The 27,854-nt window shown below is 43.1% G+C and overlaps 1 protein-coding gene across 12 annotated transcripts; it reads right to left on the bottom strand.

The window, feature by feature from the left end:
• Positions 1-326: 326 nt before the first annotated feature.
• Positions 327-27,648, bottom strand: MLH3 (mutL homolog 3). 12 transcript variants are annotated; one of them, XM_024192768.1, is made up of 12 exons: positions 23,479-26,865; positions 20,388-20,486; positions 18,979-19,049; positions 17,931-18,035; positions 16,748-16,820; positions 15,771-15,842; positions 13,963-14,071; positions 9,835-9,994; positions 4,757-4,780; positions 4,442-4,520; positions 2,786-2,937; positions 327-816 (listed from the first exon to the last, which is right to left on the bottom strand). In XM_024192768.1, exons 1-12 carry the CDS (start codon positions 26,795-26,797, stop codon positions 733-735), a joined length of 4,347 nt encoding a protein of 1,448 aa, XP_024048536.1. In that variant the 5' UTR covers positions 26,798-26,865; the 3' UTR covers positions 327-732. The 12 variants fall into 12 exon arrangements, with proteins under 12 accessions (XP_024048536.1, XP_024048542.1, XP_024048535.1 ...); XM_024192774.1 differs by having other exon boundaries at positions 732-816; positions 2,786-2,863; XM_024192767.2 differs by lacking the exon at positions 327-816 and adding an exon at positions 1,889-2,025.
• Between the last annotated feature and the right edge of the window lie 206 nt (positions 27,649-27,854).

A 27,854-nucleotide genomic window follows, 5' to 3' on the forward strand; every position in this document is an offset into this window, starting at 1 on the left:
GGAGGCAGAATAAAATTAGAATACGAGCAGGATTTCTTATTGCAAGATGTTCTCTAGGATCCTTAACGACCTCTTTTCCAGCAACCTCATGTTTTACTGAGAAGATAGCATCTGGCTATATTTTTGAGATCTCCCCTCCACCTGGAGGAAAAGGACTGACGTGCTGTGAAAGCCACAGGCAAGAAAAGAAATAGCAAGCTAGGATTGCTCTGTTATTAGATGCTTACTTGAATAAAGTGACACTTTTGGTGCTTTGATGGTCTGACTCTAAGTTTGCCTGCACAACCTTGCAGATGGCCTGTGCTCACTCCAGTCAGACATGAGCCTGAGGAGAGTAGTGTTGGTTTATTAATAAATACTTAGCCCTCTACACTTTCAAAGCATTGTAAATACATTAAAACAACCCTTCCCCTATGAGGAATCCTGCCATTCTCACAAGAAGGGAATTTAACACTTGCAAGTGTGAGACTCTTTCTACCCTTGAATAGCCAAGTCTGGGCACACAATATAATTTCTGAACATTGAAGCCTCTTCTCTGGACTATAGGAGCCTTCTCCTGCCACATTCCCATGGATTATCTTGACTCCTCAGAAGGTCAGCTGTGAAGGTAGTACTTCTGATACCGTCCTGGCTCAGGAGTTGCATCCAAGCAGCAACACTGGTTTCACGTTGCTGGCTGGAAGTATGAAGGGTTACGTGACATCAGCACTCCTGGAGGGTCTGGTTTTTAGCTCACACTTCCAAGTGCTGTCCTTGTTTCCCAAACAGCTGCCAGGCTTGGGCCATTCTCCGCAGTTTAGCCAAATTAGGTTTAGGCTGGTAGGAGAAAAGAGAATTAATGAATTGATACAAAGTTTCATTAAGAGAAAAGGACTTCACTGACCTCCACAATCCTTTCCCCACACAGAAAGATGCTCAAGTGTTTTAGCAAATCTAATTTTAAATGTCCTCCGTGACTTCCAGTTTCACAATCTGATGCAGTTCCTTGGCAGCAGGGTGGATAAAAGTCAAGATTTTATTTTATTAAACATCAGATTTTTTTAATATACATCTTGCTAGTTCTTTGCTTATTTTAGGCTCTGGTGTTCTGTACTTGTTTCTTCCATTAGTTTCCTCATTGTTAGTAGAATTTCAGATTTTACATGTTTTTTCCCTTAAGTCTCTTACTTAAAAGGCTCATCTTTTCTGAAAATGACAAGCCCAGGGCCTCATTAACACCCTTACTGTAAGAACATAAAACTGATAAGCAAACTGACCTTCCTATATTTGCAACCAGCACCACATTCTGATATAAACTGGCATGAATGAAGAAAGCTGAAATGCTTTGGCAAGGCTATACTCTTCTGGCAGGATTTGAAGTCAATGGGACTTGTGCTCATAAGTCACCTAAGTGCCTATATATAGGCATAGGAGTCTAATTTCAGGCTCCTGCTTTTGAAATACAAAAATGGTTCATAATAACTTGTGCATTAAAAGTCTAAGTAACTTTTCATTGTTAACACTGAAGCAATTTTGTTTTGAAGTGAAAGATTTTATGCCCCATGCCCCTAAGAGAAAAGTTTAATAAAAATACAATGTTTTAACCGCTGCTGCTGCTACACTTAAGCACGTTTAATTTTAAGCACAAGTGACCCCATTAAAGTAAACGGAGCTTCTCTTGTGAGTAAAGTTACTCACCAGCTTGTTTGCAGGATCAGGGCCATACTATTCAATTTATTTTTGTAAAATTCAAATACCCTACTGGAAGTGGCATTTAAGAAAAATAGTTCATTGTATATTTTCATCTAAAGTTGCAATATTACAAATTTTCAAATTAGTTTTACAAAACCTCAATCTGATTTTAAAAAAATCACTCCACCTTGACTGGTCTCCTGATCTTCAGCCTAGACTTTCTTTATTTCATCCCATTCCTCTTGGTTATAACTCCTCATATCATCCTAAATAATTCCACCTTTCAAATAGTAGATTTACCCATCCAGGCACACAGAGCAAATGTACTGTTTCAGGCAGCCATTTCCTAAGAAACTGAGTTATGAAAGAAGAGAAAAAGCAAAAGTACTGATCTGCTGTGGGCTATCCCATGTACTCAACATATTTAGGGAACAGCACACTTAGTAGGGAGCTTTAGAAAGGTGCACATTACTAGTTCTTCCCCCACCATTAGTTGTCCCTTAGCCAAACTAGACAGACTTAACTCGTATTCTCTCCTCATAAGTCTCTTGCAGTTCCCTGGCCAGTTTTTTTGTTGCTCTTCTTGAATTCCCTCCAGTTTGTCCTTAGATGAGTTTATAACAGTGTTTCAATTGCAGAGTATTACCAATAGTGTGACTCCCTAAGAAGATACAGGATAGCTGAATAACCATTGCCAGTGGCTGCTTACCAAGTCTGTACAACTTCAGGAAGAAATATGACAGGAAATGGCATGTTAACAGTGGGGTTCTAAAGGCAAATGTGCAATACATCACGTGAGTAGAATCTAAAATAGCATCTGGACATGCCCTTTGTGCCCAGTGAGTCGCAGTGTTCATTTATATACAATACTGTGGGGAATAATACAGGAACGGTTAAGGGAGGGACGGGAGCTAGAGGTTTGTTTACATCACATGTGGTCAGTGGTTATTTCAGTCAGGATACCTCTGTTTGTATTAAGTGGTGGATACAGAGTGAGCTGTTATTGGTTGGTATGAAACTTGGATGAAAAGGCTTAGCAAGATTAAACGCATCTTTTCAGACAACCCACCCTGTGGGTTTGTTGCCCTTCTCTGCCCAGCACTTCACACTGTACCTGCTTTTCCTGCGTCAGGTGGTCTATGTCTGCAAGTGGCATCATGGAAGGTCTCCCATGAGCACACTGGAAAGGCAGCTGGCAAGAGGACAAAGCTTCAATAAGTTGGCAGCTCTCCTCCTTAGTCAAGCTATCATTAAACTTAATAGCTCCTGAAAAGAGAAGCGAATTATAGCATGTGCTGGCAAGAGTTCAGCTCAGCTAACAAGCTCCCCTCTGGGAACTTAGGACAGCACAGCAAGTTAATATGGGGCAGCACCCACTTTCTCCCCCACCCTGAGACCACAAACCAGCAGCACAGTACACCAGACTTCAGATTTAGCTCCACTTAATCAGACTTCCCCCAAGAAGCCTTCCTGGCACACACAGACTAGCTTCTCCACAGCCTAAGTTGCTTGGTCTGGTCTGAGGCTACTAGATGGCAGGGCAACTATTTCCTTGCTTCCTAGATGCTACAGTTGTTGCAGCTCAAGGCACATGAGCAGCTTCCTCTGGAGCTGAAAACCAGGCCACTCCACAAATGAGGAGCTACCAAAGCAGAGAAAGACTGAATACCCACCCCATATGCTATTTAGAGATTGAGTACCACCTCAGTAATCACCCACTCTTTCCCACACCTGGGCATTTAATGCAACCACTGCAAATCCAGGCAGGGATAGTAAGGTCTCTCTGGTACTTTATTAAACTTTATCTTTTCTAAACACCAGAGGGCGTGAGAATCTATGGTCTCATTTACTTCTCACCTTAGCAGCTTGTAAACTGCATTCAGAGATGGCACTTGTCCTACTCTTCTAGCTAAAAGAAATCTTGTATGCAGTCTGCCACTTGGAGACTCTAGTGATGTGCCATTGCAACAATGCTACCAATCCACATTTGCCCTTTGGCCATGAGTGGAATGTTAATGCAATACGCAACATGTCTGCTGGCATGAATGGGGTTAGAATTACTGCAGCTTGCATTTGTGAGATCTGCTCACTTTCTGGGCTTCTGAAAGCCCAGAAAGTGAGCCAGATGTCCATCATGGATCTAGAGAACGAGCACTTCCAGGATCTCCAGGACACCCTATACTGGCATTTCTACAACTTACCATTTGGGGCAGCCAAAAATGTGCTCTTTGAGAACAGGGTACTCCTCCTGCTCCCACAGAACTGTTGAATTAAAAGTTCTAGAGCTCATATAAACAGGGCCGGCGCTTCCATTTAGGGCACCAGGATTTGGGGGGCGGCATTTCTGCGGCGGGGGGTCCTTCCGCACTCCGGGTCTTCGCTGGCAATTCTGCGGCGGGTCCTTCACTCGCTCCGGGACCCGCCGCCGAAGTGCCCCGAAGACAGGGAGCGCGGAAGGACCCCCCGCCTAGGGCGGCAAAAACCCTGGCACCGCTCCTGCATATAAATGATGCACATTAGGGTTCTATTTTGTCAGCATATCGCATCTGAATAGGAATGTGGATAACAGCTACAAACAATGCAAATAGAGGCAGCATGTTCTGTCCTTGGCAGAGCTCTCCAAAAGAGGGCAACTGCCTCCTGCCACCTAGTAAACACCCTGTCTCTAAAGGGTCAGACTCCTGCAACCATTCAAAGTGCCATATTATGTCAAAGCCCCAGAAAGTACACTGTGTAGAAATGGAAAAGTGGAGAAGTTCAGCTCACTTACCATGGCATGCCTGGGAAGCCAGCACCTTTAGAAAGGTTAGTGGGAGTGTCCCTTGTGCGCCTCCTGTGGTCTGCAATAGCTAAAAGTAGAACGAGAACATGGTCCAACTTTCCAGTGAGCATGAAAAGGAAATAATAGTAACATTAGAGGGAACAGATGAAGACGACCTAGTAGGGCCCATCTGGTCCACGTCTCCCCACTGTCAATCCATAAGAGCTAAAGGATGGTATTCTCCCAGGTTTTGTCCCGTCTCAAGCAACAAGACTTTCAGTAGAGAGCTACCCTAATCCACTTCAAAAGAAGAGCACTACTTACCTCAACTTGTTCTTGAATCAACTCCTGGAAAGCAAGAGGCAGAACAATCAATCACTTACTGTTTTTTCCCTCCTCACCTTTCCTATCTGCTGTCCCAACCTGGCCATATTTACTGTATCAGTTCCAAGTCACTCACTGTGATAAATAACCAAGAAGGATGGGCCAGTGGTTGGAGCACTAGCCTAGGCAGTGGGAGATCCAGGTTGAAGTCTCCCACTCTGCCATAGACTTCCTGTGTACCTTGGGCAAGTCACCCTATGTAAAGTGGGGATGATAGCACTTCACAGGGGTGTTGGGAGGCATAGGCGTCAACTCCATGCACCCACAGGGAAAAATTAGCAGGTGCTCTGCACCCACCGGCAGCCACGTCCCCGCTCCTCTGCCTACCTCCCAGCGCTTCCCGCCGCCTAACAGCTGTTTGGCGGCGCTTTGGACTTTCCGGGAGGGAGGGGGAGGAGCGGAGACACGGCGTGCTTAGGGGAGGAGGCGGAGAAGAAGTGGGGCAGAGACTTGGGGGAAGGGGGTGGGATGGGGGCAGGGCAAGGGCGGTGCAGGGGTGGGAAGAGGCGGGGAAGGGGTGGGGGCAGGGGCAGGCGGGGAGGTCGAGAACCCACCAGGCAAAGGGGACGTCGACACCTATGTTAGGAGGATAAATACATTAACGATTGTGAGTCTCAGGTACTACATGATAAGTACCATAGATCAGCCTAAAGTCACCCCAGCAAACTCCCAAACTTACTACAATTTTTCAAGACGGCAGTAAAAGGGCTAGCAACACACATTTCCAGAATCTGTTTAAGTCGTAATCTTAAAGCATCTGCCATCAGCTTGTTCAATTACAAAGCTAGTAAGAAAGAATGATAGCTTACCCAACAGTGACAGTGGTTCTAAGAGATGTGTTGTCCACATTGATTCCACCTCTAGTGAGCCATTGCATGCAAGATTGGAATCTTTTGGCCTGCAGTGTTCACTGGTGCCAGACCTTGGATGTGCTCATGCCTCCTCTCCCCTTCACATCCAAGAACATAAAGGGCAGAGGCTGGCCCAACCGTCCCTCAGTTTCTTCGCCAATACAGACCCTAGGTGCTATAGGACTTTGTAGTAACGGGGAAGGGGAAGGCAGGTTGTGGATGGGCTGCAGAATCCATAGACAACACATTGTGAAGAACCACAGTTACTGTAAGTAAGCAACCATTGTTTCTTCTGGGAGTGATTATCTGCATGTATTCCACTTCTGGTGGCTAGCAAGCAGTGACCTCATAATCAGGAGGTGGGTGCTAGAAGTCCTATTTAAATAATGATTGCAGGACAGTTCTGCCAAAACAGGAATCAGATCTTCAGGCCTCAACTAAGGAATAATGTGGGATGAAGGAGTGGACTGATCCCCCATATGGCTTCCCTGCAAAGTTCTGGAATTGGTATGCTTTTCAGAGAAGCTCCACAAGCTGCTTAAGCCCTGGTGAAGTGGGCTATAACTTCCATGGGTGGATCTAAGGATGATCACAAACCTCACCACCGTCTGCTCCAAGTGCGAAGCATATTTCTTTAACCTTTTCCCTCTAATGTAAATACATAACGTATATTTAAAAAAAAAAATCGCAAAACCCCAACGCTCTAAAGCCCTACCAACACGTGACACTCCACTGCATACACTTCTCTCCCTAAGGAGAGGATAAGAAAACAAAACAACACATGACAGATGTTTAGTCACATTGCTTAGTGCACTACTGGAAGGTGCTCAGATACTACAGTGATAAGTTCAGTCTAAGAACCTACATAGAATAGATCTAATCTAGCTAAGTCATGGCATGATTTAATACAATTACATACGCAGTTAGTCTTTAGCTTGATGGCCTCCTGGCAGAGAGGGGATGACCGAGCACCTCCTTGCTTCTTTATATAGTGTATTGTGGATATATTGTCTGTCAAGATCTGCACCATGGAGTCCTGCAGAACAAGCTGGAATGCCATGCAGGCCAGCTGGAAGCCCTGAACTCCAGGATGTTCACATGCAATTTCAAACCAGGTCCCTTGCATATGCAGATGGCACCCCCAACCTGTACCTTAGGTGTCTGTGATGAGTTTTGTCAGGGAGGGGATCGAGAAAGAAACCCTCTTCTATATGTTCCCAGCCACCGACTGAGTTCTCATAGAATCTGGGGTGGGACCAGGACTCTCTTGCTCATGTGATACTTTGACAGGAAGTACACAAACCTCAGCTATAACTGCAAGGACCACAGGTGAAGTCTGGCAAGCAGTGTCACATACGTGTATGCTGTCATATGGTCCAATAGTCCTAAGCATGTACACACCAACCTTGTTAAAGTCAATTTTAGCTCATTTATTATGGACTGGAGAGACCATAACCTGTCCTCTTGGAGGTAGGGATTTGCTGATCAAGAGCTGATCATGGTTCCTATGAACTCTATTGTCTGTTATGGGGTGAGAGACGATTTCTTGCAGTTCACAAAGAATCCCAGTTGGGAAAACAAGGAAAGAACTGATACTGTAGTCTCCTACTTGGACCTTCCTCTGCTCATTCAGATATGGGTAGACATGGATACCTTTTCTCCTTAAATGCACTGCCATCACTGCCAGACATTTTGTGAATACTCATGGTGCCATGGACAGACCTGTATTGGTAATAGTTGGGCCCTGTTGTGATTCTCAGGTACTTCCTGTGGGATGGGTGGATAGCCCTATGGAAGTACACCCCCAGTAAGTCAAGAGCTACAAACCAGTCCTGAGCCACAAGAAATGGAATGATGGAGGCAAGTATTACCATCCTGAATCTGAGGTGGCATATATATTTGTTGAATCTCCTCTGGTCTAGGGGATAGGACAAAGACCCCCTTTTTTCTTCGAAATGAGGAAAAACAGAGTAGAAGCCTCTTCCCCTGAATTCTGAGGGCCCTTCCTCTATGGCTCCTACATGAAGCAATAAGGCCACTTCTGCTTGTAATAGGCTCTCGTGAGAAGGATTCCCGAAGAGAGATGGGGAAGGGAGCATAGGGGGCAAGGAGCAGAAGTGCAGGGTAGCCATGGGTGATGATCTCTAGCACCATCTGTCCAATGTTATGACAGACTTGACAGCACCTATCTGCCTTTTTAAAAGTAGGTGCCACAGATGATGGGGTCTACTACAATTTTTTTGCTGGCTCCAACAGCCCCTCATTAATTGGCATGGCACACCTTTCAGGCAAGCAAGAGTACAAAACGTCCAGTAGCTTGAGTGAGTCTTCCTGCTCTATCTCCATGGGGATTTCTAACATGTAATGCAGCAGTTACTGAAATGTTTTCCAATCATCCGGCTGCGTGAAAGTGGAGGGCCCTATTGCCTAATCTGGTGAGGAAGAGTAGACCACTGGATCAAGTGCTCTACCATCTGCAGGTGTTCTTCCTCATCTTCCTGTGCTATACTGTGAGTCTGCACCAGCAGCGCCCCTTGAGCACTCTATGAAGTTTCATAGGGGAATGAGATCTAAGTCTACAAGGGGTAGTGGAGGTAGTTTTCCTTGTGGTTGCATAGGCGCCAACTCCGTGGATGCTCTGGGGCTGGGGAAAAATTAGTGGGCGCTCTGCACCCACCGGTAGCCAAGCTCCCCTCCCCGCCCCACCTCACCTCCTCCTCCTCCTCTGAGCGTGCCGCGTCCCCGCTCCTCCACCTACCTCCCAGCGCTTGCCGTCGTCAAACAGCTGTTTGGTGGCGCAGCAAGCTCCGGGAGGGAGGGGGGAGGATTGGGAACGTGGCGTGCTCAGGGGAGGAGGCAGGGCCGGGGCAGGGATTTGGGAAGCCTGAAACAATAGCTCTGAGAGGGATGAACTGCCTCTATTTGTTTATAGGAGAAGACAACTCTGACACCTAACAATGGCAATTAAATGTCAGTCTTGTTAACTATGTCACTGTTGATCAAAGCACTCAAGAAAGAGGGGCAGTCAAATTATGAATGATCTGCTATAAGAGGTATATGATTTTGGCATCATGAATGGAGTTTGAGTTGTGAGCAGAATCTGAGAGATTACTGCCATTTATATTTTTCAAATCTGATTCCTGATTGCAGGTATTGTTTCATGCTACCAACATTTTCTAAGGAATTTCAAAGTTTAAACTCCTCCCAGGTGCAACTGAAAGCCACACAGATACAACTGGAGCAAGAGAGTCTTTAAAACAATAATGTTTTAATGTGTTCTTATCTTTAAATGCAATCCTCCTTGCAACTCACCCACTATGATTTTTATTTCATCCACTTCCCCAAATCTGCAATCATCCCTAATTATGTCAGTTATAGACTTAGAGTTAGCCTAGTTATGGGACTAAAAGAAAACAAACACCACTGCCTAACACTAATTGTGCTCAATAATAATAAATTATAATCTAGTGCTTTTTTTAGTAGATCTCAAAGCACTTTACAAAGGAACATCATTATTATTACAGGGAAATTGAGGCAGAGAGAGGTGAGGTGACTTGCCCCGGGTCACATGCCAGCAGGCCAGGGCCAAACTGGGAATAGAACTGAGCTCTCCTGAGTCCCAGTCTAGTGCTCTATCAACATTGCCTCTCTGTCTAAGGTACATGAGATGGTATGTATTATCAATTCTGCTGCCACACAGATCTAGGGGAGAGAGGCTGGTGGCCCACTCCTCTTCACCAGAAATAGCAGGACCCCTCTTAACCAACCTTGTTGCCCACACTGCTGAACACTAGCCTCTGTACTAGGGAGTCTCATTTTAGTTGTATTAAACTTAAAATAATAGTCTCTCCATCCATCCATGTAGCCCTTATGCAATTAATAAGTAAATCTTTGCTGTTTTATCCGGCAGGGACAGAACAGCATTAGTAAGTCATGCTCCTTTCATTTTCAGGAGGAGCTACTTTCTCATTTAAGATGAAAAGTACACCAGCAAAGACCCAGTCCTGAGGCCAGCGGACATGGATAAATATTCTACTGAAAGCATAGCAAGGGCTCTCTTTAGCTTTTTCACTTAGGAGCCACTCTTCCAACACCCTGCACCATTAATATAGAGCAGAATGACACCATCACAACGTAATTTGCTCAAGTTCCGCATCCAGGACTAACCTCCACAATGCTTTTAGCCACAGGCTGTCTTTTCCGTCGTAATTCATTGGCCTCTCTCTCCATAAAACACAGGGGCACTTTCCCAACTAGAATCTGGGAGCTGTTGTTCTCTGGAAATGATAATTCAAGGCCTATTTCCTCCAGGCTTTTGTGGCAGCACCTGAGAAGAAAACCTCAGAAATGAGAAACTGAAGCACCCTCTTCCACACACCTACAGGATCAGTCCCAGAGCTGGACACTTCTGCACTCCCCACAGAGAAGCTTCCGATCTCCTCCACCCATATAATGACATCTCAGGATTTCCCAGCAATGCTTCTCTTTCCGTTCACATTTCTCTCCATTAAATTTGTGCAGAATGCTGGCTCCATGGTTCTGAGATCCCAGGAGTTTGCTTTATTGCACAATAGGAAGGTGTACACTTTTTCCCATGTCTACAGTTCTCTTTTCTTAAGATACACACAGGAAGTTCAGGTAATAGTGACCACAATATATTATATACATGCAATGCAATATTGTGACGGGGTATTCACTCCCACACTAGCCTGGAATGGGTTAATGAGCCTGAGAAGAGACATTTAACCTGATAGGCCATGCCTGAGGGAAATTAGATTTGCTAAGGCCTGGGCTACACCAGGAAATTAGATCAATATAATTATGTTGCTCAGAGGTGTGAAAAATCCACACCTCTGAATGATATAATTAAAATGGACCTAACTCCCTGCGTAGACAGTGCTAGGTAGAAAGAAGAATTCTCCCATCGACCTAGGTATCATCTCTTGGGGAGCTGATGTAGATATAGTGATGGGAGAAGCCCTCCTATCGGCATAGGTAACATCTTCACTGGAATGTTACAGCAGCGCTGCTGCAGTGTTTTAAGTGTAGACAAGCCCTAAGCAATGCCTGATTGATGATGGAGCCCTACTAAGAGGGAACAGAGGGCTAGTATAAAGGTAGGAAGTTGGCAGCAGAAAAGGGCTGCAGTGAAGAAGACTGAAGTCGCTCCCTAGGCATTAGAGAGGAAAAAGAGGAAACCCAGGGAGATAGTAGAAACCCCAGGAATCCACACCCTGAAGGAAGAGTTTATCCAGAAGGGTGGTGGCGCAAGCCTGAGAGATGCAGAGTAGGACAAGGCTCAGGGAAATAGTAGCAAGGTGGGATGTTGTAGATCTTGGCTGTTGATTAGAGGGTCCCTGAGCTGGAACCTGGAATAGAGGGTAGGCCCGGATTCCCCCACCAGCCACTGGGGAAGTGGTACAGTCCAGGCAGCGAATGGGAAGACTGCCTGAGATAATTTGGATAGAGAGACTTTGATCCCCCAAAAGGGGGAAAACACATTGAGCTGGCTGGAGGGCCAAGCCATGGAGAGAGAGAGAGAGAGAGCGAGCACCCTGAGACGCAGAGAGCAAGGGGCTGCAGGGCGTGCAAACAAGCGATAAATGGGGCATTGGACCCAGAAAGAGCTAATTCCTAGAGCTGCCAGGAGGAAGTGCCCTAGCAGTGAGGTACCCTGTGACAAATATACAATACCATAAAGTTCAACATCCTCTGAGAGGAATCATACTAAAAACCAGAATTGTGACACAAGTTTAGAAAGGAGAATGTTTTTTAAAAGAGGAAGCTAGTCAAAGAGACCCTAACGTCAAGAATGAAGAAATTAAAATCATTAGACTCTGCATGGAGGCCACTTATGTAACCATAACAGAATTACAGAAGGAAAGTATAGCCCTAAACAAGCAAGCAGGAAGGTAAAAAATATTCCACTGTGGTTAACTGATAAGGGACAAGAGGTTATTGAAGCCAAATATGTATCTTTCCAAAACAAGCTATCAAATTCTTGTAAAGCCAGTAGAAAGGAGTATAAAAAACAGCAGGTAAAATGGAGATTAGGAAGGATAACAGGGAATTTGAAGTTCTAAATTAATTGCAACCACTAAGGAAAAAGACCTGGCTGTTATTGTAACAGCTCAATGTGTAGTGGCAGCCAAAAAAGCACACAAGATGGTAGGGTGTAAAAAGTATGAGACAGAAAATAATATGGAAATATTGTAATGTCTGTGACACTCTGTACCCCAAAGCAACACCCTGGCACCCCCATATTTACCATGGTGATATGATTATGATATGCTTTGTACAAAGTATGCCTTGTGCGGTATCATTTAAAAGTCTTGATCTGTTGAACATTAATATCCTGTTGGATTGTATGAGCTATCATTGTATGTGAAGTTACGAAGTTTGTTGTGTGTGTGTTACTGAAATATGTTGTAAGGTTGGGAACACCCACAACCAGCCTTTCATTTACAACAAAGGAATAGCCAGATACTGATGATGGCCCATTAAGGAGAATACACACTCACAAGGACTGTCCCAGGAACCATATACAATGGAGACTTCTCAGAGATAGCACATAGACAATGGAGACAGCTTGACTCATGTCAAAGCAAAGGAGCTTTCCAGCAAGCTGGAATAAGCTATAAAAGAGGGAAGTGACATCATCGCTTGGCCTCACTCCCTCCACAACTCAACACCTGGAAACATGCCTGGAGAACAAAGACTTTGAAATGGGGAGATGGTTCAAGACTGGAAAGCAGAATCTCAGCTTGTGTATTAAGGAACTATACCATCAGGGTGAGACACTGCTTGATTCCAATCTTGTCTAGTTTATAGAACTCAGATTGCGATTCTACTTTTATTTTTTAGGTGACCAACTTTGATCTGTACACTTACTCCTTATAATCACTTAAAATCTATCTTTCTGTAGTTAATAAATCTGTTTTATATTTTATCTAAACCAATGGGTTTTGCTTGAAGTATTTGGGAAATCTGCTCAGGAACAAGAGCTGGTGCATGTCTTCTCCACATTGAGGGACAGACAGACTGGGGAACAGACTTACACTAGTCAGGCTTCTGACCAGGGCAAGACGGTACAGATCTGGGGTCCTAGGCTGGGGAGCTGTGGGGAATTGGCTGGAGCCTGTCTATTGTTGGTTCATGAGTGACTGGTGAAAGCATTCACGTAACTCAGTTGGGTGTGTCCCTGCCTGTGGATGTCTGTAAAAGTGCAGCAGGAGGGGTTTGCAGCTTGCCACAGCATCACAGTGTGAGAGGGAGCCCAGGTTGGTGAGACAGAGGACTCAGTGGTATTTCAGTTCCAGGTTGCACCCTGGGGAACCTGTCACAATGTCATTGTATAAATCAATGGGATATCCTCACCTGGAGTACTATGTTCAGTTCTGGTCACCCTATCTCAAAGAAGATAGAAAAGAAATAGAAGGGATTCAGAGATGGGTGACAAAATTATTAATGGTCCAGAAAGACTTCCCTATGAAGAAAGATTAAGAATATTAGGACTGTTTAGATAGGAGATGGCAGAGGCATACAAAATAATGAACAGGGATAAAGAAGGTAAATCAGGTGCTCCTATTTACCCTCTTTCTTAATGTTCCTCTATGGACAGGTTATTCCATGGTTATCCATTATGTTATTTCTTGCACCTGCCTCTGAAGCATTTGGCACTGGCCACTGTCAAGGAGAATGCTGAATTAGATGGACTACCAATATGATCTAGTACAGATATTCCTATGTTCCTAATGAGTCCACAAAAGAAGGGCAGAAAAGTCCCCATTATCAAACAAGCCTATTCTGAGCACAAAAGGAGAGAACACCTTGTAACTGTAAATACCCAACCCACTTGAGTTCCTGCTCAGAGTGAGAGCGGAGATTTCTGAATAAACCTCTAATTAATGCTAGATAAATGTAACTACTCAAAACCAAATCTGCATCTAATCTAAATTCTTGTATGGGATGGAAGAATTCCTGACAGTAGCCAATCCACTATTCCAAAACATTTCAGAGACAATGTTCACTTCTTATTCCATGTAGTGATTCTGGTTTCTGTCACCCAAGAGCAGAGAGACTCTTCTTTTCTAATGATTCATCGTACGAACTTCCCATACCCCTCTATTCTCTTCTCCTCACATTATAGCTATTGGAACTCACTCAGTGTGCACCTAAAGCAGAATGAAAGCAACTCCAGCAATGGCTGTGGTATCCAAAACAGCACACAGAAATTACATTCTCCTATTCACTGGAGTCCTATCCAAGATATTGGAGTCATCAAACATTACTAACCGTAAGAGTCTTCTCTGCTCCTCTGTTACTTCAATCTCCAGTGGGGGACAGATGGTGGAGGACAGCAATTTCTTCTTGCCAGATTCTTCAGGTTGCTTCTCATAGGAATCTGTGGGTAAAATTACAAATACTGTTCTTAAAACGTACATGCAGGCTTTATCCTCAATGGCCCTATGGCTTGGCACGTAGCCCTCCGTGCTTGAATTCCTCCTGGGACTCATGGGGGACAGGGATAGTCATGGAAGCGTTAATCATTGTCTAGGGAGTATGATTAATTCCACACTTGGATCCCCCCTCAGTGTTAAAAAGGAGTTATCCTACATAGCAAAGGTTATTACAAGAGTTAGCTCAACTCATGGGATGGCCACTTGTGAATTGAACAATCTACCTATCTTATCTCATAGAACTGGAAGGGACCTTGAAAGGTCATTGAGTCCAGTCCCCTGCCTTCACAGCAGGACCAAGTACTGTCCCTGACAGATTTTTGCCCCAGATCCCTAAATGGCCCCCTCAAGGATTGAACTCGCAACCCTGGGTTTAGGAGGCCAATGCTCAAACCACTGAGTTATCTCTCCTCCCAATCTAAAATAAGTGCATTGTGTCATGACCCTGCAGATCTCAAACCTGGCTGGGTCTGCGGGTTCTCCGGTCAGTTGATGCCTCCCTGCTCTCACCCAGTGGCTTGCTACTAACTAACCCAGCAGAGAAATCATGAAACCTGAAGTTACGTCAGGAAGGCCTCACTTGGGCTCTGACTGGAGAAACACCAGTACTACTGATTGGTCAGGGCTTCTATGTAAATCCAAATAGAGGTACAGGAAGATGTTTGCACAACTTGGCTCTATGTGGCTGCTGTCTGGATCCCTCACCCAGCTTTATAGACTCTGATCTGCCTGATTACGAGTATCCTGACCTTGGCCTGAGTCCTGGTGATCCTAATAGTGCCTGACCTTGTCTGGATTAGTTCAATCTAGTGCCTGTCTGATTCCCCATAACCTGGAACAAGATTCTCCTGAACCAGGCTGCTAACCACTAGATATAGCTATCTATGTCTGGGTCCTGACACACAGTCTCCATTTTAATACCATTCATTAGCCATTTCCCTCAATCCCAGAAGGGTTCTCAGTCTTTAGCTGTTTTCACCAGTAGGCCAAAAGAAGCAATGTTTCTTTCCCGGAATCCTCTTTGCAGGGACTGCATGGCCCTTTTTGATGAAAGAGAAGGCCAGTGATCTTTTAAGTGCTCAATGGATGGGCACTGTGTTTTACAGACCTATAACTAAAATTTAGCTGGGCAAGAGAAAAGACTTTTATCCCTCTGCATACAGTTTCAGATGACTAAATGTGTTGAATTTTAGGTTTCTCTTCTGATCATGGTGTTTAATTAAACAAAAACAACCCAGGCTCTTTACTCCATCATCCCACCCATTAGTCCACACTGCTAAACCTCATAATCTTATTGACGTTATCCCCACTTTCCTGACTTTATTCATCCTGCCTGTCTTGTTAGCTCCCAGACCTATTTCAGTCTGAAAGCTCCTTGGGGCATGGATCATTCTATCTGTTTTGAAAGGCACCTAGTACTCCTTTGGGTGCCAATACTACTATCAGATGCCTGTATGCCCATACGGGCCAATGACATGGGAAAGGTTGAGGATCATACTGGATCCCTGGATTCCGTGAGGAAATTTATATTTAAAATAATTTTGTTAGCATGCTGACTCATGGGGTCTTTTCCCCCTGGAGACTTCTCTCAGTTGCACTTTGTTGGGGCAGTAAAGAGCTTTCTTTGGACATCTGAATCCTCACCTGCAATAAGTTGCTCCAAGCGGATACGCTCATGGGCTGCATGCTGATCCACCAACACCAGCAGGTTTCCATCTAGAAGTGTAAGGGAGGAGGTTAACAACAGGCACCTTCATTCCAAACAACTGCACATGTTGGGAGGAAGAAGCAGCATTGCCCATGTCTCACTGAGGTCAGATTTAGCAGCTGGGGATCAGTCTATTTAACAGAGCTAAATTCAGGAGGAAGTTGGTTTAACAGAAAATAAAATAATGCAGAAATTAAATGTGAGGATCCAGATGAGTCATTTAAACCTGGGGTGGCCAGAATAAAGTTAAAGGAGTTGTATGTATGATGATGTCATCAGCCAAATTCCTATTCTCTGTCTATTAAAGATGAGGTCAACTACAATCTGTTCCATTTTATGCAGATTAGATAAAAAAACAAGAAGCTACTGGTTTGGAGAGCATTTTTGTATTGCTCAAGCTAGTTTCAATACAGAAGATGAAATGCATCCATTAACTGAGAATGAAGTCCAATATCTTTTGGTAATGTGAAATATAAGGTGTTTATCTATAGCAGCATTAATCACCACAGCATCTGAGCAGCACCATGAACAAAATCCTTTAGCAATCTCCAAAACAGAGAGAGAGAAAAATCCAGGAAATTCCAAGTGAAGGCCATCACTCTCCTTAATTCATAATAACATGCCTTTTTCTCCTGTCCCCCAACAGCAGATGATAAGGACACAGTCCTGGGCATTTGCTTTTGGTTTCCTGGCTTTTGTCAGATACAAGTTAGAGCCTTAATATTACTGAAACAGAAATTTGGCATTGTTATTTTGCATTTAGCATCACGGAACTATCAGACCAAAAGAATACACCCCTGAAAAAAATTACATCTTCTGAATATGTTTCAGAATGCCAGGACAGTGTCCTATCTGTACTGAAACTGTACTTGAGGGCTAGCTCAACCTAATCAATACTAATGGGCATTCTTACCTGCATCTGCATTCACTTCACTCCTAGTGTTGATTAAACAAGCAATAAATTTATTGTCCACTTGGTGAAGAACCTGTAACATATTCAAAATGTTCATTATCCATTGGCAAAACCATTTTTAGAAGGGAAACATACAAAACTTTACAGACAAAAACTCCTCTCCTCACCAATAGTTAATATTGGGACCACTGGTTGAGTTAAAGTGCAGTTCCACCTGAAAAAGTTAATGTAAAAATGAAACCTTCAGGTCTCTAGATCTCTTCCCCGGTGTTTCAGACAAACCTGTTGCCATTAGTGACAAATGGTTTTACTCCCATTAACCTTACAGAAGTAACACAACTAAGAGAAAATGGACTGGATTCTAGTTCACCTTGTGCATTAATACTATCTTTTTACTAAGTCCTAACCACTTATAACTCTACAAAACCACAGGAAGCAATGTGACTGCATGGATGTAAATAAGAATATAGTTTGGCCTGCAGAACCTGCATTAGATTAGATGTGAGAGAAGAAAAGAACCCAGATTGGCTCTCAGAGCCCAAAGGTAAAAGTGCAAGGTTGGCAGCATATTTATATTAATTTTAAAATTTATGAGCAAAACATTTGATACAGAAGCACTAAGATACAACTGGGTTTCATGTTTACTGTGCCATTTTTAGTGTCCCTTTTCAGAGCAGAACCACACTTCAAAATAAATGTAAAAGTCCTTACATGAGATTTGGGATTGCTATTGAAACTGCTCAGCTGAAGGTCAGAATTTCTTCGGCAAATCTCTTTTGAAAATGTATGTCAAAGAATCGGAATTAACCAAATAGGTACACCTACAACTGCCTATCAAAATGTTATTTAGTGAAGTGCCAATGATAGTGCTGTAAGTTACAAGGCAGTGATAGCACGGCTATTTCTTGACTTAACTAGCTTTAAATTCAAGCAAGTTGGGAACCACTCTGTAAGATAACTGTTTACAATCATCCAAGAGATGGTTTTGAGATATAACTTGATATGCATATATCTGTTGGTGTCTCTCTCACAAACCAATAATGCTTTTCTTTGCAAATTAAAAGTATTATCTATTTAATTCACTACGTTTTTTTCATTCAGCAGAAACATTAATAAATACTATTTGGCTAGTAGCAGTTGAAACATTGGTGTTTACACAAAGCTGCTATCTGACTTATTGTACCTGCATTGAATTAATCATTTCCTTGGTGAAACGATAGGGATATAAGATATTATGAATTTTCACAGCCAGGCTGCCAGCCTGGCCACTGCTCACATCAACAGCAACCTGTGAAAAAGATCAACACAGATAATTTACAGGATGCAGACTTAACTACTGAGTTTAAAGCCACAAAATCAAACTGCCAGCTTTGAATAAGGTTATTCTGGAAAGGGGTCCCTCTGTACCTAGTGCATTGGTTCCTTTAACAAGAACAGAACTAGCTCAAAATACCATCTGGTAATTTCTTTGCTCCTCTCTCAGCACTTTCCCACACACTAAGAGCTATTTCATTAGACAATCTGACATTAGTTGTCAGCCGACATGTACACACTCAATGAGCTGAACATCCAGGAAGATGTATCATCTCAGAATGACTGTTACTACAGCAGATGTTCTAAAGAATTGTTCCCCTTCAGAAACTCACCAGCAGGTGGTTTGCTCCTGCATCTGTATTGTACACAAGTGGAAATATTTGTATACATATTGCACATCCTGACTGAAATTGTACACTTACTCACACTGATTAAAGATATTTCCCTGTGACTATAAAGGAAATCGCTCTAAAAGCTCCATAGACATAGTGTGCAATGTTGTTTCTCCCTCACACATTATGGTCCTGCCAATGCTACAAACATATTTAAATGACCCATATAACACATACAAGGGGGAGGGGAGTATTGCAAGGGACAGAATTTTATCCTAAGTCCAAGTGATTATTTTTGCATTGTAGACTCAGCCCACAATAACACTTTGGTTTCCAAATAACACTAGGTACAGTATTCTTTAAGATCAGCTGTAATACCAATCACTTCTAATTTGCATAAACCCCAAAATGAACTCACAAATAATCTATAAAAAGGTACCATAGACAAGCCCCTTGGTATATGTACAACAGAATAAATATACACAACAGTTACAGTATTTGCCATTTCAGTTCAAAAAAATCAACATAATAGAAGACAAGATTGAAATGGCTCCCATTGAAACTCTAGAACATAATAATACCCACCTCTGGGCAGCGAGCAAATACAGGATTATCCCACTCTGAAAACAAGGACTGGAGAGACTCCCCATCAGCATCTAGGAGAGAATTTGTGTATAACATGGGGATTAAGAAAGCCTAGGAGTGCCAACAGAAGATGTACTCAGATTGTTCATTCCCACCAAATTGGGATCCTTTAGCTCACACTGTCTGGGTTTCTTTTCTTTTCTTGAATAAAAGGGAGAAAAAGAGACAAGAGAATGCTCCTTCCTATTGTCAGATGGGAGTAGGACTCTGGGCAGCTTCTCTGACTAGAGTATGCACTACAGAACAACCCAACAAAATCTGGAAAGGAAAAGATGGATAAACTCAGCTGCCCACTCCCTCTGGACAAAGCCACATACCAAAACATTGATTTCATCCTTTCTTGGGAAAGAGTCCCAAGGACTAAACTAATTTCTACACTCAGACTGGAATGTGAGGACAGATGAGGGGATTAGATAAATGCTCTTTAAACTATGAGCATGATTTTACAGAGAACTGAGAACATCATCCTATAAATATAAACACGCCCTAATAGGCTTCAACCCTGCAGGATTTTTTTCCAATTCCACATATGAGATGACTCAAAGAGTCCATTGTTAACAGACCTTGAGTAAGTCTGTGTTCCTGTCAGGACATCTGGCAGAGTTCTTTGTTTTGTTTTTCACTGTACTCGGAGTGAAAGTAACTTAAAGGACTTACTGTTACGCCGGAGTCCTGAGCAGGGGGCGGGGCCTCGACCGGAAGGGGCGGGGCCTTTAAATATCTGGGCCCTTGAAATCAAGATTTAAAGGCCCAGGGGCTCCGGCTGGGGGCCCTGGGGCTTTTAAATCACCCCCGGAGCTACCAGCTGCAGAGGCGGATGGGAGCCCCAGGGCTCAGGGGCGATTTAAAGGGCCCGGGGCTCTGGCTGCCATTACCGCAGCGGAGCTCCGAGCCCTTTAAACCACCGACGGAGCCCTACCGCCGCTATCGTGGGGGTCTGGCAGCGGGGTTCGGGCAGCGCTTTAAAGGGCCTGGGGCCCCCCGCAGCGGCCAGAGCCCCTGGCCCTTTAAATCACCGCTGGAGCCATGCCGCTGCTACCCCAGGGCTCCAGCAGCGGAGCTCAGGCAACGATTTAAAGGACCCGGGGTTCCCCGCAGCGGTCGGAGCCCTGGGCCCTTTAAATCACTGCTAGAGCCCTGCTGCCGCTACCCCAGGGCTCCGGCAGCAGGGCTCAGGAGGCAATTTAAAGGGCCTGGGGCTTTGGCCACTGCAGAGAGCCCTGGGCCCTTTAAATCGCCAGCCTGGGGAAGCCGGTCCGGTACGGCGTACTGGCTCTTGCTGGTACGCCATACCGGACCGGCTTACTTTCACTCTGCCAGTACTCTCTGTCCTGGCAAAATGACCCTACCTCTGAAATCCTGGCTTGCCAGAATCCTCTCTTCCCGAGGTCTAGGAATGAAGGGTAGAACAAGCTCACTTCTAAAAGGATGGCACCTGCATTGAAACCCTAAACACACAACAAAAATTTACTGCTGCAAATTTAACAGACAAAGTTCCAATAATCTCTAGAGCCCCGTTCTTCATATTTTTATTAACTAAATCATTATAGTGTGCTCATTTCTGTACAAACAATGAAGATATTATTCCTGCCCCATGGAACTAGAAGTCTACAATGAAGAAATAATAATACAGTGCTCTGAATGATCAGAAGCTAGTATAGGGAACTTCATTTAAAATAAATTAATATAAGTACCTAATAACCTGACTTCTAATGTGACTCGGAGAATATTGGCTGGCTTGGCAGAAGAGGTGTGTTTTAATGAAGGATATGAGCAAACACTAAAACATTAAACACAGAAAGAAGCACATTTGTAATACATTTCTGTGCAAAATGAAGTGAATACTAAACACACACAGTGCATGGTTATATTGTCCTTTATATGAAATATTAGAAAATGTTTTACAAAGAGAAACTGATAGACACAGAGATGCAGGGCCAGATTTTTAAGGGTATTTAGGTACTGAAAAATGCAGGTGGGTGCCTAGTGGGATTTTCAAAACCACCAGATGCCTAACTTCCACTGATTGCATCTTTAAGCAACTAAAAACTAGGGCTGTCAAGCAATTAAAAAAAATTAATCACAATCAATCGCATGATTAAAAAAATTAATCATGATTAATCGCACCATTAAACAATAATAGAATACCATTTATTTAAATATTTTTGGATGTTTCTACATTTTCAAATATACTGATTTCAATTACAACAGAGAATACAGAGTACAGTGCTCACTTAATATTTATTTTTGATTACAAGTGTTTGCACTGTATATAAACAAAAGAAATGGTATTTTTCAATTAATCTAATACAAGTACTGTAGTGCAATCTCTTTATCATCAAAGTTGAACTTACAAATATAGAATTATGTACAAAATAAACTCCATTCAAAAATAAAACAATGTAAAATTTTAGTGCCTGCAAGTCCACTCAGTCCTACTTCTTGTTCAGCCAGACAAACAAGTTTGTTTACATTTGCAGGAGATAATGCTGCCCACTTCTTGTTTACATCACCTGAAAGTGAGAACAGGCGTTCTCATGGCACTGTCATAGCCGGCATAGCAAGATATTTACGTGCCAGATGTGCTAAAGATTCATATGTCCCTTCATGCTTCAACCACCCTTCCAGGGCACATGCGTCCATGCTGATGACGGGTTCTACTCAATAACAATCCAAAGCAGTGTGGACCAACGCATGTTCATTTTCATTATCCGAGTCAGATGTCACCAGCAGAAGGTTGATTTTCTTTTTTGATGGTTCAGGTTCTGTAGTTTCTGCATCGGAATGTTGCTCTTTTAAAGACTTCTGAAAGCATGCTCCACAACCCATCCCGATCAGATTTTGGAAGGCATTTCAGATTCTTAAATCTTGGGTCGAGTGCTGTAGCTATCTTTAGAAATTTCACATCGGTACCTTCTTTGCATTTTGTGAACTCTGCAGTGAAAGTGTTCTTAATGTGAACCACATGTGCTGGGTCATTATCGGAGATGGCTATAACGTGAAATAGATGGCAGAATGCAGGTAAAACAGGGCGGGTCATAAAAGCAGGGGACATACAATTCTCCCTCAAGGAGTTCAGTCACAAATTTAATTAACACATTTTTTTTTAAACGAGTGTCATCAGCGTGGAAGCACGTCCTCTGGAATGGTGGCTGAAGCACAAAGGGGCAAATGAATGTTTAGCATATCTGGTATGCAAATACCTTGCAATGCTAGCTACAAAAGTAGGAGCTTTGCCAGATCAAGAGAAGTGATTATTCCCCTCTATTCGGCACTGGTGAAGCCACATCTGGATTATTGCATCCAATTTTGGGCCCCCCACTACAGAAAGAATGTGGACAAATTGGAGAGTGTCCAGAGGAGGGCAACGAAAATGGTTGGGGAACATGACTTATGAGGAGAGGCTGAGGGAACTGGGCTTAGTCTGCAGAAGAGAAGAGTGAGGGGGGATTTGATAGTAGCCTTCAACTACCTGAAGGGGGGTTCCAAAGAGGATGGAGCTAGGCTGTTCTCAGTGGTGGCAGATGACAGAACAAGGAGCAATGGTCTCAAGTTGCAGTGGGGAGGTCTAGGTTAGATATTAGGAAAAACTATTTCACTAGGAGGGTGGTGAAGCACTGGAATGGGTTACCTAGGGAGGTGGTGGAATCTCCATCCTTAGAGATTTTTAAGGCGTGGCTTGGCAAAGCCCTGGCTAGGATGATTTAGTTGAGGTTGGTCCTGCTTTGAGCAGAGGATTGGACTAGATGACCTTTTGCGGTCTCTTCCAACCCTAATCTTCTATGATTCTAAGAAGAGGGCAGCATTATCTCCTGTAAATGTAAACAAACTTGTTTGTCTTAGCGATTGGCTGAACAAGGAGGACTGAGTGGACTTGTATGCTCTGAAGTTTTACATTATTTTGTTTTTGTACACTTTTTTATTTCAATTACAACACAGAATACAATATATATGAAAACGTAAAAAAAATCCAAAATATTTAATAAATTTCAATTGGTATTCTATTGTTTAACAGTGCGATTAACACTGCGATTAATTTTTTTGAGTTAATCGCATGAGTTAACTGTGATTGACAGCCCTAAATACCTTCAAAAATCTGATCCACAGTGTATATACTTCTCAAGCTGGGCTCTTATAAGATCTCACAAATTAAATGACAAAATGGGTCATGATCATGAGAATTCTCAGAGCATGACGCAGGGTAACACGAGGTGGTTGTCTGCTATTTTCATACCTTTTTCAAAATGTGAATCTACTGTACTATTTCCATATTGCCATCAACATTTTCCTGTTTTCTACAGAACTGATTCATGTGATGCAATAGTTATTTCTGTGTGGAAATTGCAGGCATTGCCATAAAGAGTATTTTAGACTGCTAGGAGGACCCAAACTATCTGCATCACTCTTTCCTTGCAACAAAATTAAACATCATGTACTTACCACTCTGTAAGACAACATTCACAGCCATTGTAGTTATATCTTTAGTACAAGCAGCCTGAAGTTCTTCAGTTGGAGGAGTACTGTAGGTACTTAGTCCAGTCATTTTATTGACGTATACCATCTTACCCAGTGAAACATCAAAACGTTGCATCCAGACAGAACACGATATTGATTCCTCATTTTTAGACTGAATTGCATTTGTGACATCTCCAGGTACTTCTAAACTACTTGACAAAGTTACACTGGGGAGCTCAGTGGCTTTTGAAGTCTGCTTTGAAGATACATCCACAATATTTCCATCTTTATGGATGCCCTCAGAACAACTTTTTTCACTGTGTAATGCCAAACCACTGCTTGTGGTGGCCATGTACTCCCCATCTGTGTTGATGAGCAGTGACTGGTTCACGGCATTTTCCATGGTCCCTCCTCTTGTACTATACATTTTGCAGGGAGCATCCTGCTCATCAGAGGCAGATGCAAGGATGCAATCGTCTACCCCTGTTTCTTGTGAGGAGCTTTGACACATTTGATAAGAACTCTGCAAAAAATCAACAGTTTGAGACAAAAGATGCAATGTGTTATCTTTTCTGCTTGAATCTGTTTGGAATTGTTCATCAACTTGTCCCACAACTTCTGTAGCTAAAACTTCCTTGAGGTCATCCTTCATTCTGGACAGTTTAGAAGCTAGTGATCCCAGTGATCTATTGCTGCTTAGGTCTTTTCTTCTAATTTGAGAGTAGTCAGTCAATGTCAAAGGACTCGCTCTCACACAAGGAGCTTTTTTGTTTAACAAAGTTTCTTTGCCACAGAACTGAGACCTCTCCAAGGAAAGGAGGCAACCAGCTTGGCAACTATTATTAGAATCAGCATGTTCCAGAACTTGAGTTTCACAAATGTTAACACATTCAAAATTGTTATTCTGATTCTTCAAGGTGTCAAGATCAGCTAGAGAACCAAGAACACCTGGATGTTCAAATTCACTCCTCTTCTCTGGAATAGATACTGATGGTGCACTCCTGACCTTCCCATAATGTCTCCTGAATCGCTCTAAAGACCCCAACCGTATGGACAAGCTCAGCTTCTTATAGGCTTGGGTTCTGGGCATAACAGATAGCTCAACCATTTGTCTTCTGTTGCTTGGATTATTTTCATTATGAGCAAAACCCAAGGAAGTGACAGGAAGCAACTCTCTAGTGTGTGATGTTACACACTCCCTTCTATCTCTTGCAGTAATGGAAGCTACCTCCTCATTCTTCTGGCCTGATACAGTCTCATTTTCTAACCACTCATATGCATATGCTCTGCATACTTCTCTATTGGGTACTGTAGTATACTCTTTATCTAAAATACTAGAAATATCCTGAACATTTAGACTCTGAACTGAAAAGCTCATCTTGTTTCCAAATATGTCCTTGGCACTTACAGGACCAGGTTTAGAATGCATGTTTAATGAGCAATTCATTTCAGTTTGTTCATGTGGTGGCTGATTTTGCAACACATGAGTTATAAGGCCTGTGGAACACAACTTCAGTGGTACTGATCTAACAACCCTTCCTCCACCATCATTATTTGGCCCTTTACTTTTTCTACTGTCATCTTTCATCGCATCAGACATTCCCATCAATGCTCTCCCCCAAAGAAGTTCTGGTCCATCAGCTGTATCTTCAACTCTCTCATGCTGCCCTTGAGTGACACCATTTCTGAAGGCAATGTTGATGCTGCTTTTCTGAGCTGTGCTGTCCTCCTGTGTTCTTGCATCTTCCACACAATTCTCAGTACAATGTGGCATTTCAGCATAACTGTCTATTTCTACTCTTTCTGACCTGGACTCCCCAGAGAGATTTTCTGAAGACTTGCGACTCACAAACACCATTTTGGGATTGTTGAACTCTTTTGGCTCTTGTTCTGAGATATCTAATTCTGAGAAATCAGAAGTGGTGTCTTCTTTGTTGAGCAGAGGACTCGCTGTGTCAGCTGGTTCACCAGTGATCAGACCTGGAGAGACTTCCTTTTCTGCAGCATTATCATTTGAACCTATGAGATCTGAAGACTTTTCCTGAATAGTCACTTTTCTTTTGACAGTTTTTGATTGCAAATTAAACATTTCATAGGAATCTACAATATCATCACATGTTTTCTTAAAATTGTCTTGTATGCTCTTTTCTTCAGAGAGTGCAGGCTGCAGAGCTCTGGTCCCGTACAAACTAAAGCCATTGTCTTCATTAAATTCTTTTATGTCTTCACCAGACAGTTCAACAAATAAGTGTTCTCGCTTTAAAAATGTTTTCACTCCTTCCTCAATGCAAGCTAAAAGAGCATCCCAATTGCGGAATTCTATCAGAGTTTTTGCAGGTTCCAGACACACATCATATTCACAATATTGACACTTCACATTGATAACGAAGATTCCATAGAGCTCTGGGCCACGATGCCGAACAGGACTTGAACTCATTTGTCTGTTGGCAAGGCCACCTTTTGCCTTGCAAATAACACTTTCTTTCCTTAATAAAAAGTCCATGAGTTTATGCAATCTTGTTTTTAAAACCAGTCTATTATTCACATACAAAAACTGCATATTCTTATTGTAATGCCCTTCAGAACTGATATAGCCACTTAACTCAAACCCCCCAGATGTATAATTTATTTTTCGTAATTTCTGTGTTCTTCCCAGTCCATAAATCTGACAAAAACGGGAACACATATCTTTTGTCTTGGGGAGCTGAAGCATCATAGAACAGGAAGCATCATTTCTTAAGGAAAATGAGACAGAAGGATGTATGAGCGAAAGAGCCTCTACCTTCTGCCTCACCCTCTCAAATTCCAGCATGGGATCCATGCACTTTTTCCTCACTGGTAACTGGTGGAACAGGTTATACACAGTTACTGTTGTTCCACCACTTGGTCTAGTCAATTCAGCCTCACAAACTTCCAGTGCTTTCCCATTCTGAAACAGTTTCATAAAGGTTTTCACTGTATTGTTGGTCTTGGATGAAATTTCTACTATGCTGGCCATACTTGCTATGCTGGCCACAGCCTCCCCTCGGAAACCATAGAACTTCAGATTCTCTAAATCCTCCACTGAGTTGCACTTACTAGTAAAATATCGATTACCCACTTTATTTAGGTCCTCTCTCCCCATCCCAGAGCCATTGTCCACCACCTGGACCTTGAAGGTTTCCAAATCCACCCGTATGGCCACACATGTTGCTTTAGCATCAATGCTATTGAGGACAAGCTCTTCAACACACTGGGCCAGTGAGTTGATGGCCACTCCAGAGCGTAACCTGGTGCGCACATCTTCCACCAAACATTTGATCATGGCAAAAGCAGAAAGGTGAGGAACCCAAGAAATTTCAGGAACATCATTCCTCTTCCTTCTTTGAAACAGTCCCCTGTAAAAAAACAAAGGGACAAAGAGTAAAAGCTCAGAGTTTAAAAATCTCTTACAGTTACTATATAACAAGTTATTTAAAAAAATTAATTTTGCCTCCATTAATGCTGTAATTTTTTCCTGGTATTCAGAGTGTTTTTCTATGCTCACTTTCCTGCCCTGGCTATGAACAGGCATCAGCCAGTGCCCTAGGCATGAAAGTGCAACAATACAGAATAAAAGTGCCTGCATTTTCATGATCTTATTAACACTATACTCCTTTCCCTAATCCTATACTTCCTAAAAGAAAATCCAAACACACAAACCAAAAACAAGCTATCAATGACCAGCACAGGGAAAGCACCAGTTGCCAGTAACTTCAGCAATATGTACTGAATGCCACCAAAAGCGAGGCTCAGAGCCCTCTTCACATCGTTATCCAAGAAACTTATTTTGCTGTTCTTCTTTCAAGTGGACTCAGGATGTCCATCCTCACCATGGCCAGACAGCATCTATCCTTGGAAACACTCCAACATGCATCCAGCTGGGAAGATGCAGTTGCCATAAAACCCCACTGGCACATGGGCTGGCTCAAAGGTGGTGGTGGGGTGTCTAATAAATTAAGCTTTTCTTTCTATTATGATTATTTTATACCATATGGGTTCATTCATCACCTGTTGGTATTTAGCAGGATGTACACTTTTCCCTTGAACCTCACATCTACAGGTTAGAGTGAAGGGGATTGGGGAAGCACAGCTCCCCCTCCTGTGCTAAAAGCAGAGGAAAGCCCCTCTCCTTTCTCTTCCTTGGGAAGCAGCATTCCCGCTTAGCTCCCTTCCTCTTTTGCAGGTACAGCAAGTGCTCCCCTTCCTATTTCAAACCATGGCCCAGATCCCAGGATTTAGCCTAGTCACAGGTGTCAGTGCAATCACCTGTCCACACTACAGGCTGCGATCAACCAGCTTTTCAATTTGGGCAGGCCTAGGTTACTTGCCCCAGCACCTGC

The sequence above is a fragment of the Terrapene carolina genome, unplaced genomic scaffold, assembly GCF_002925995.2.
Source record: "Terrapene carolina triunguis isolate 2854851 unplaced genomic scaffold, T_m_triunguis-2.0 Scaffold96, whole genome shotgun sequence".
NCBI lineage: Eukaryota > Metazoa > Chordata > Testudines > Emydidae > Terrapene > Terrapene triunguis.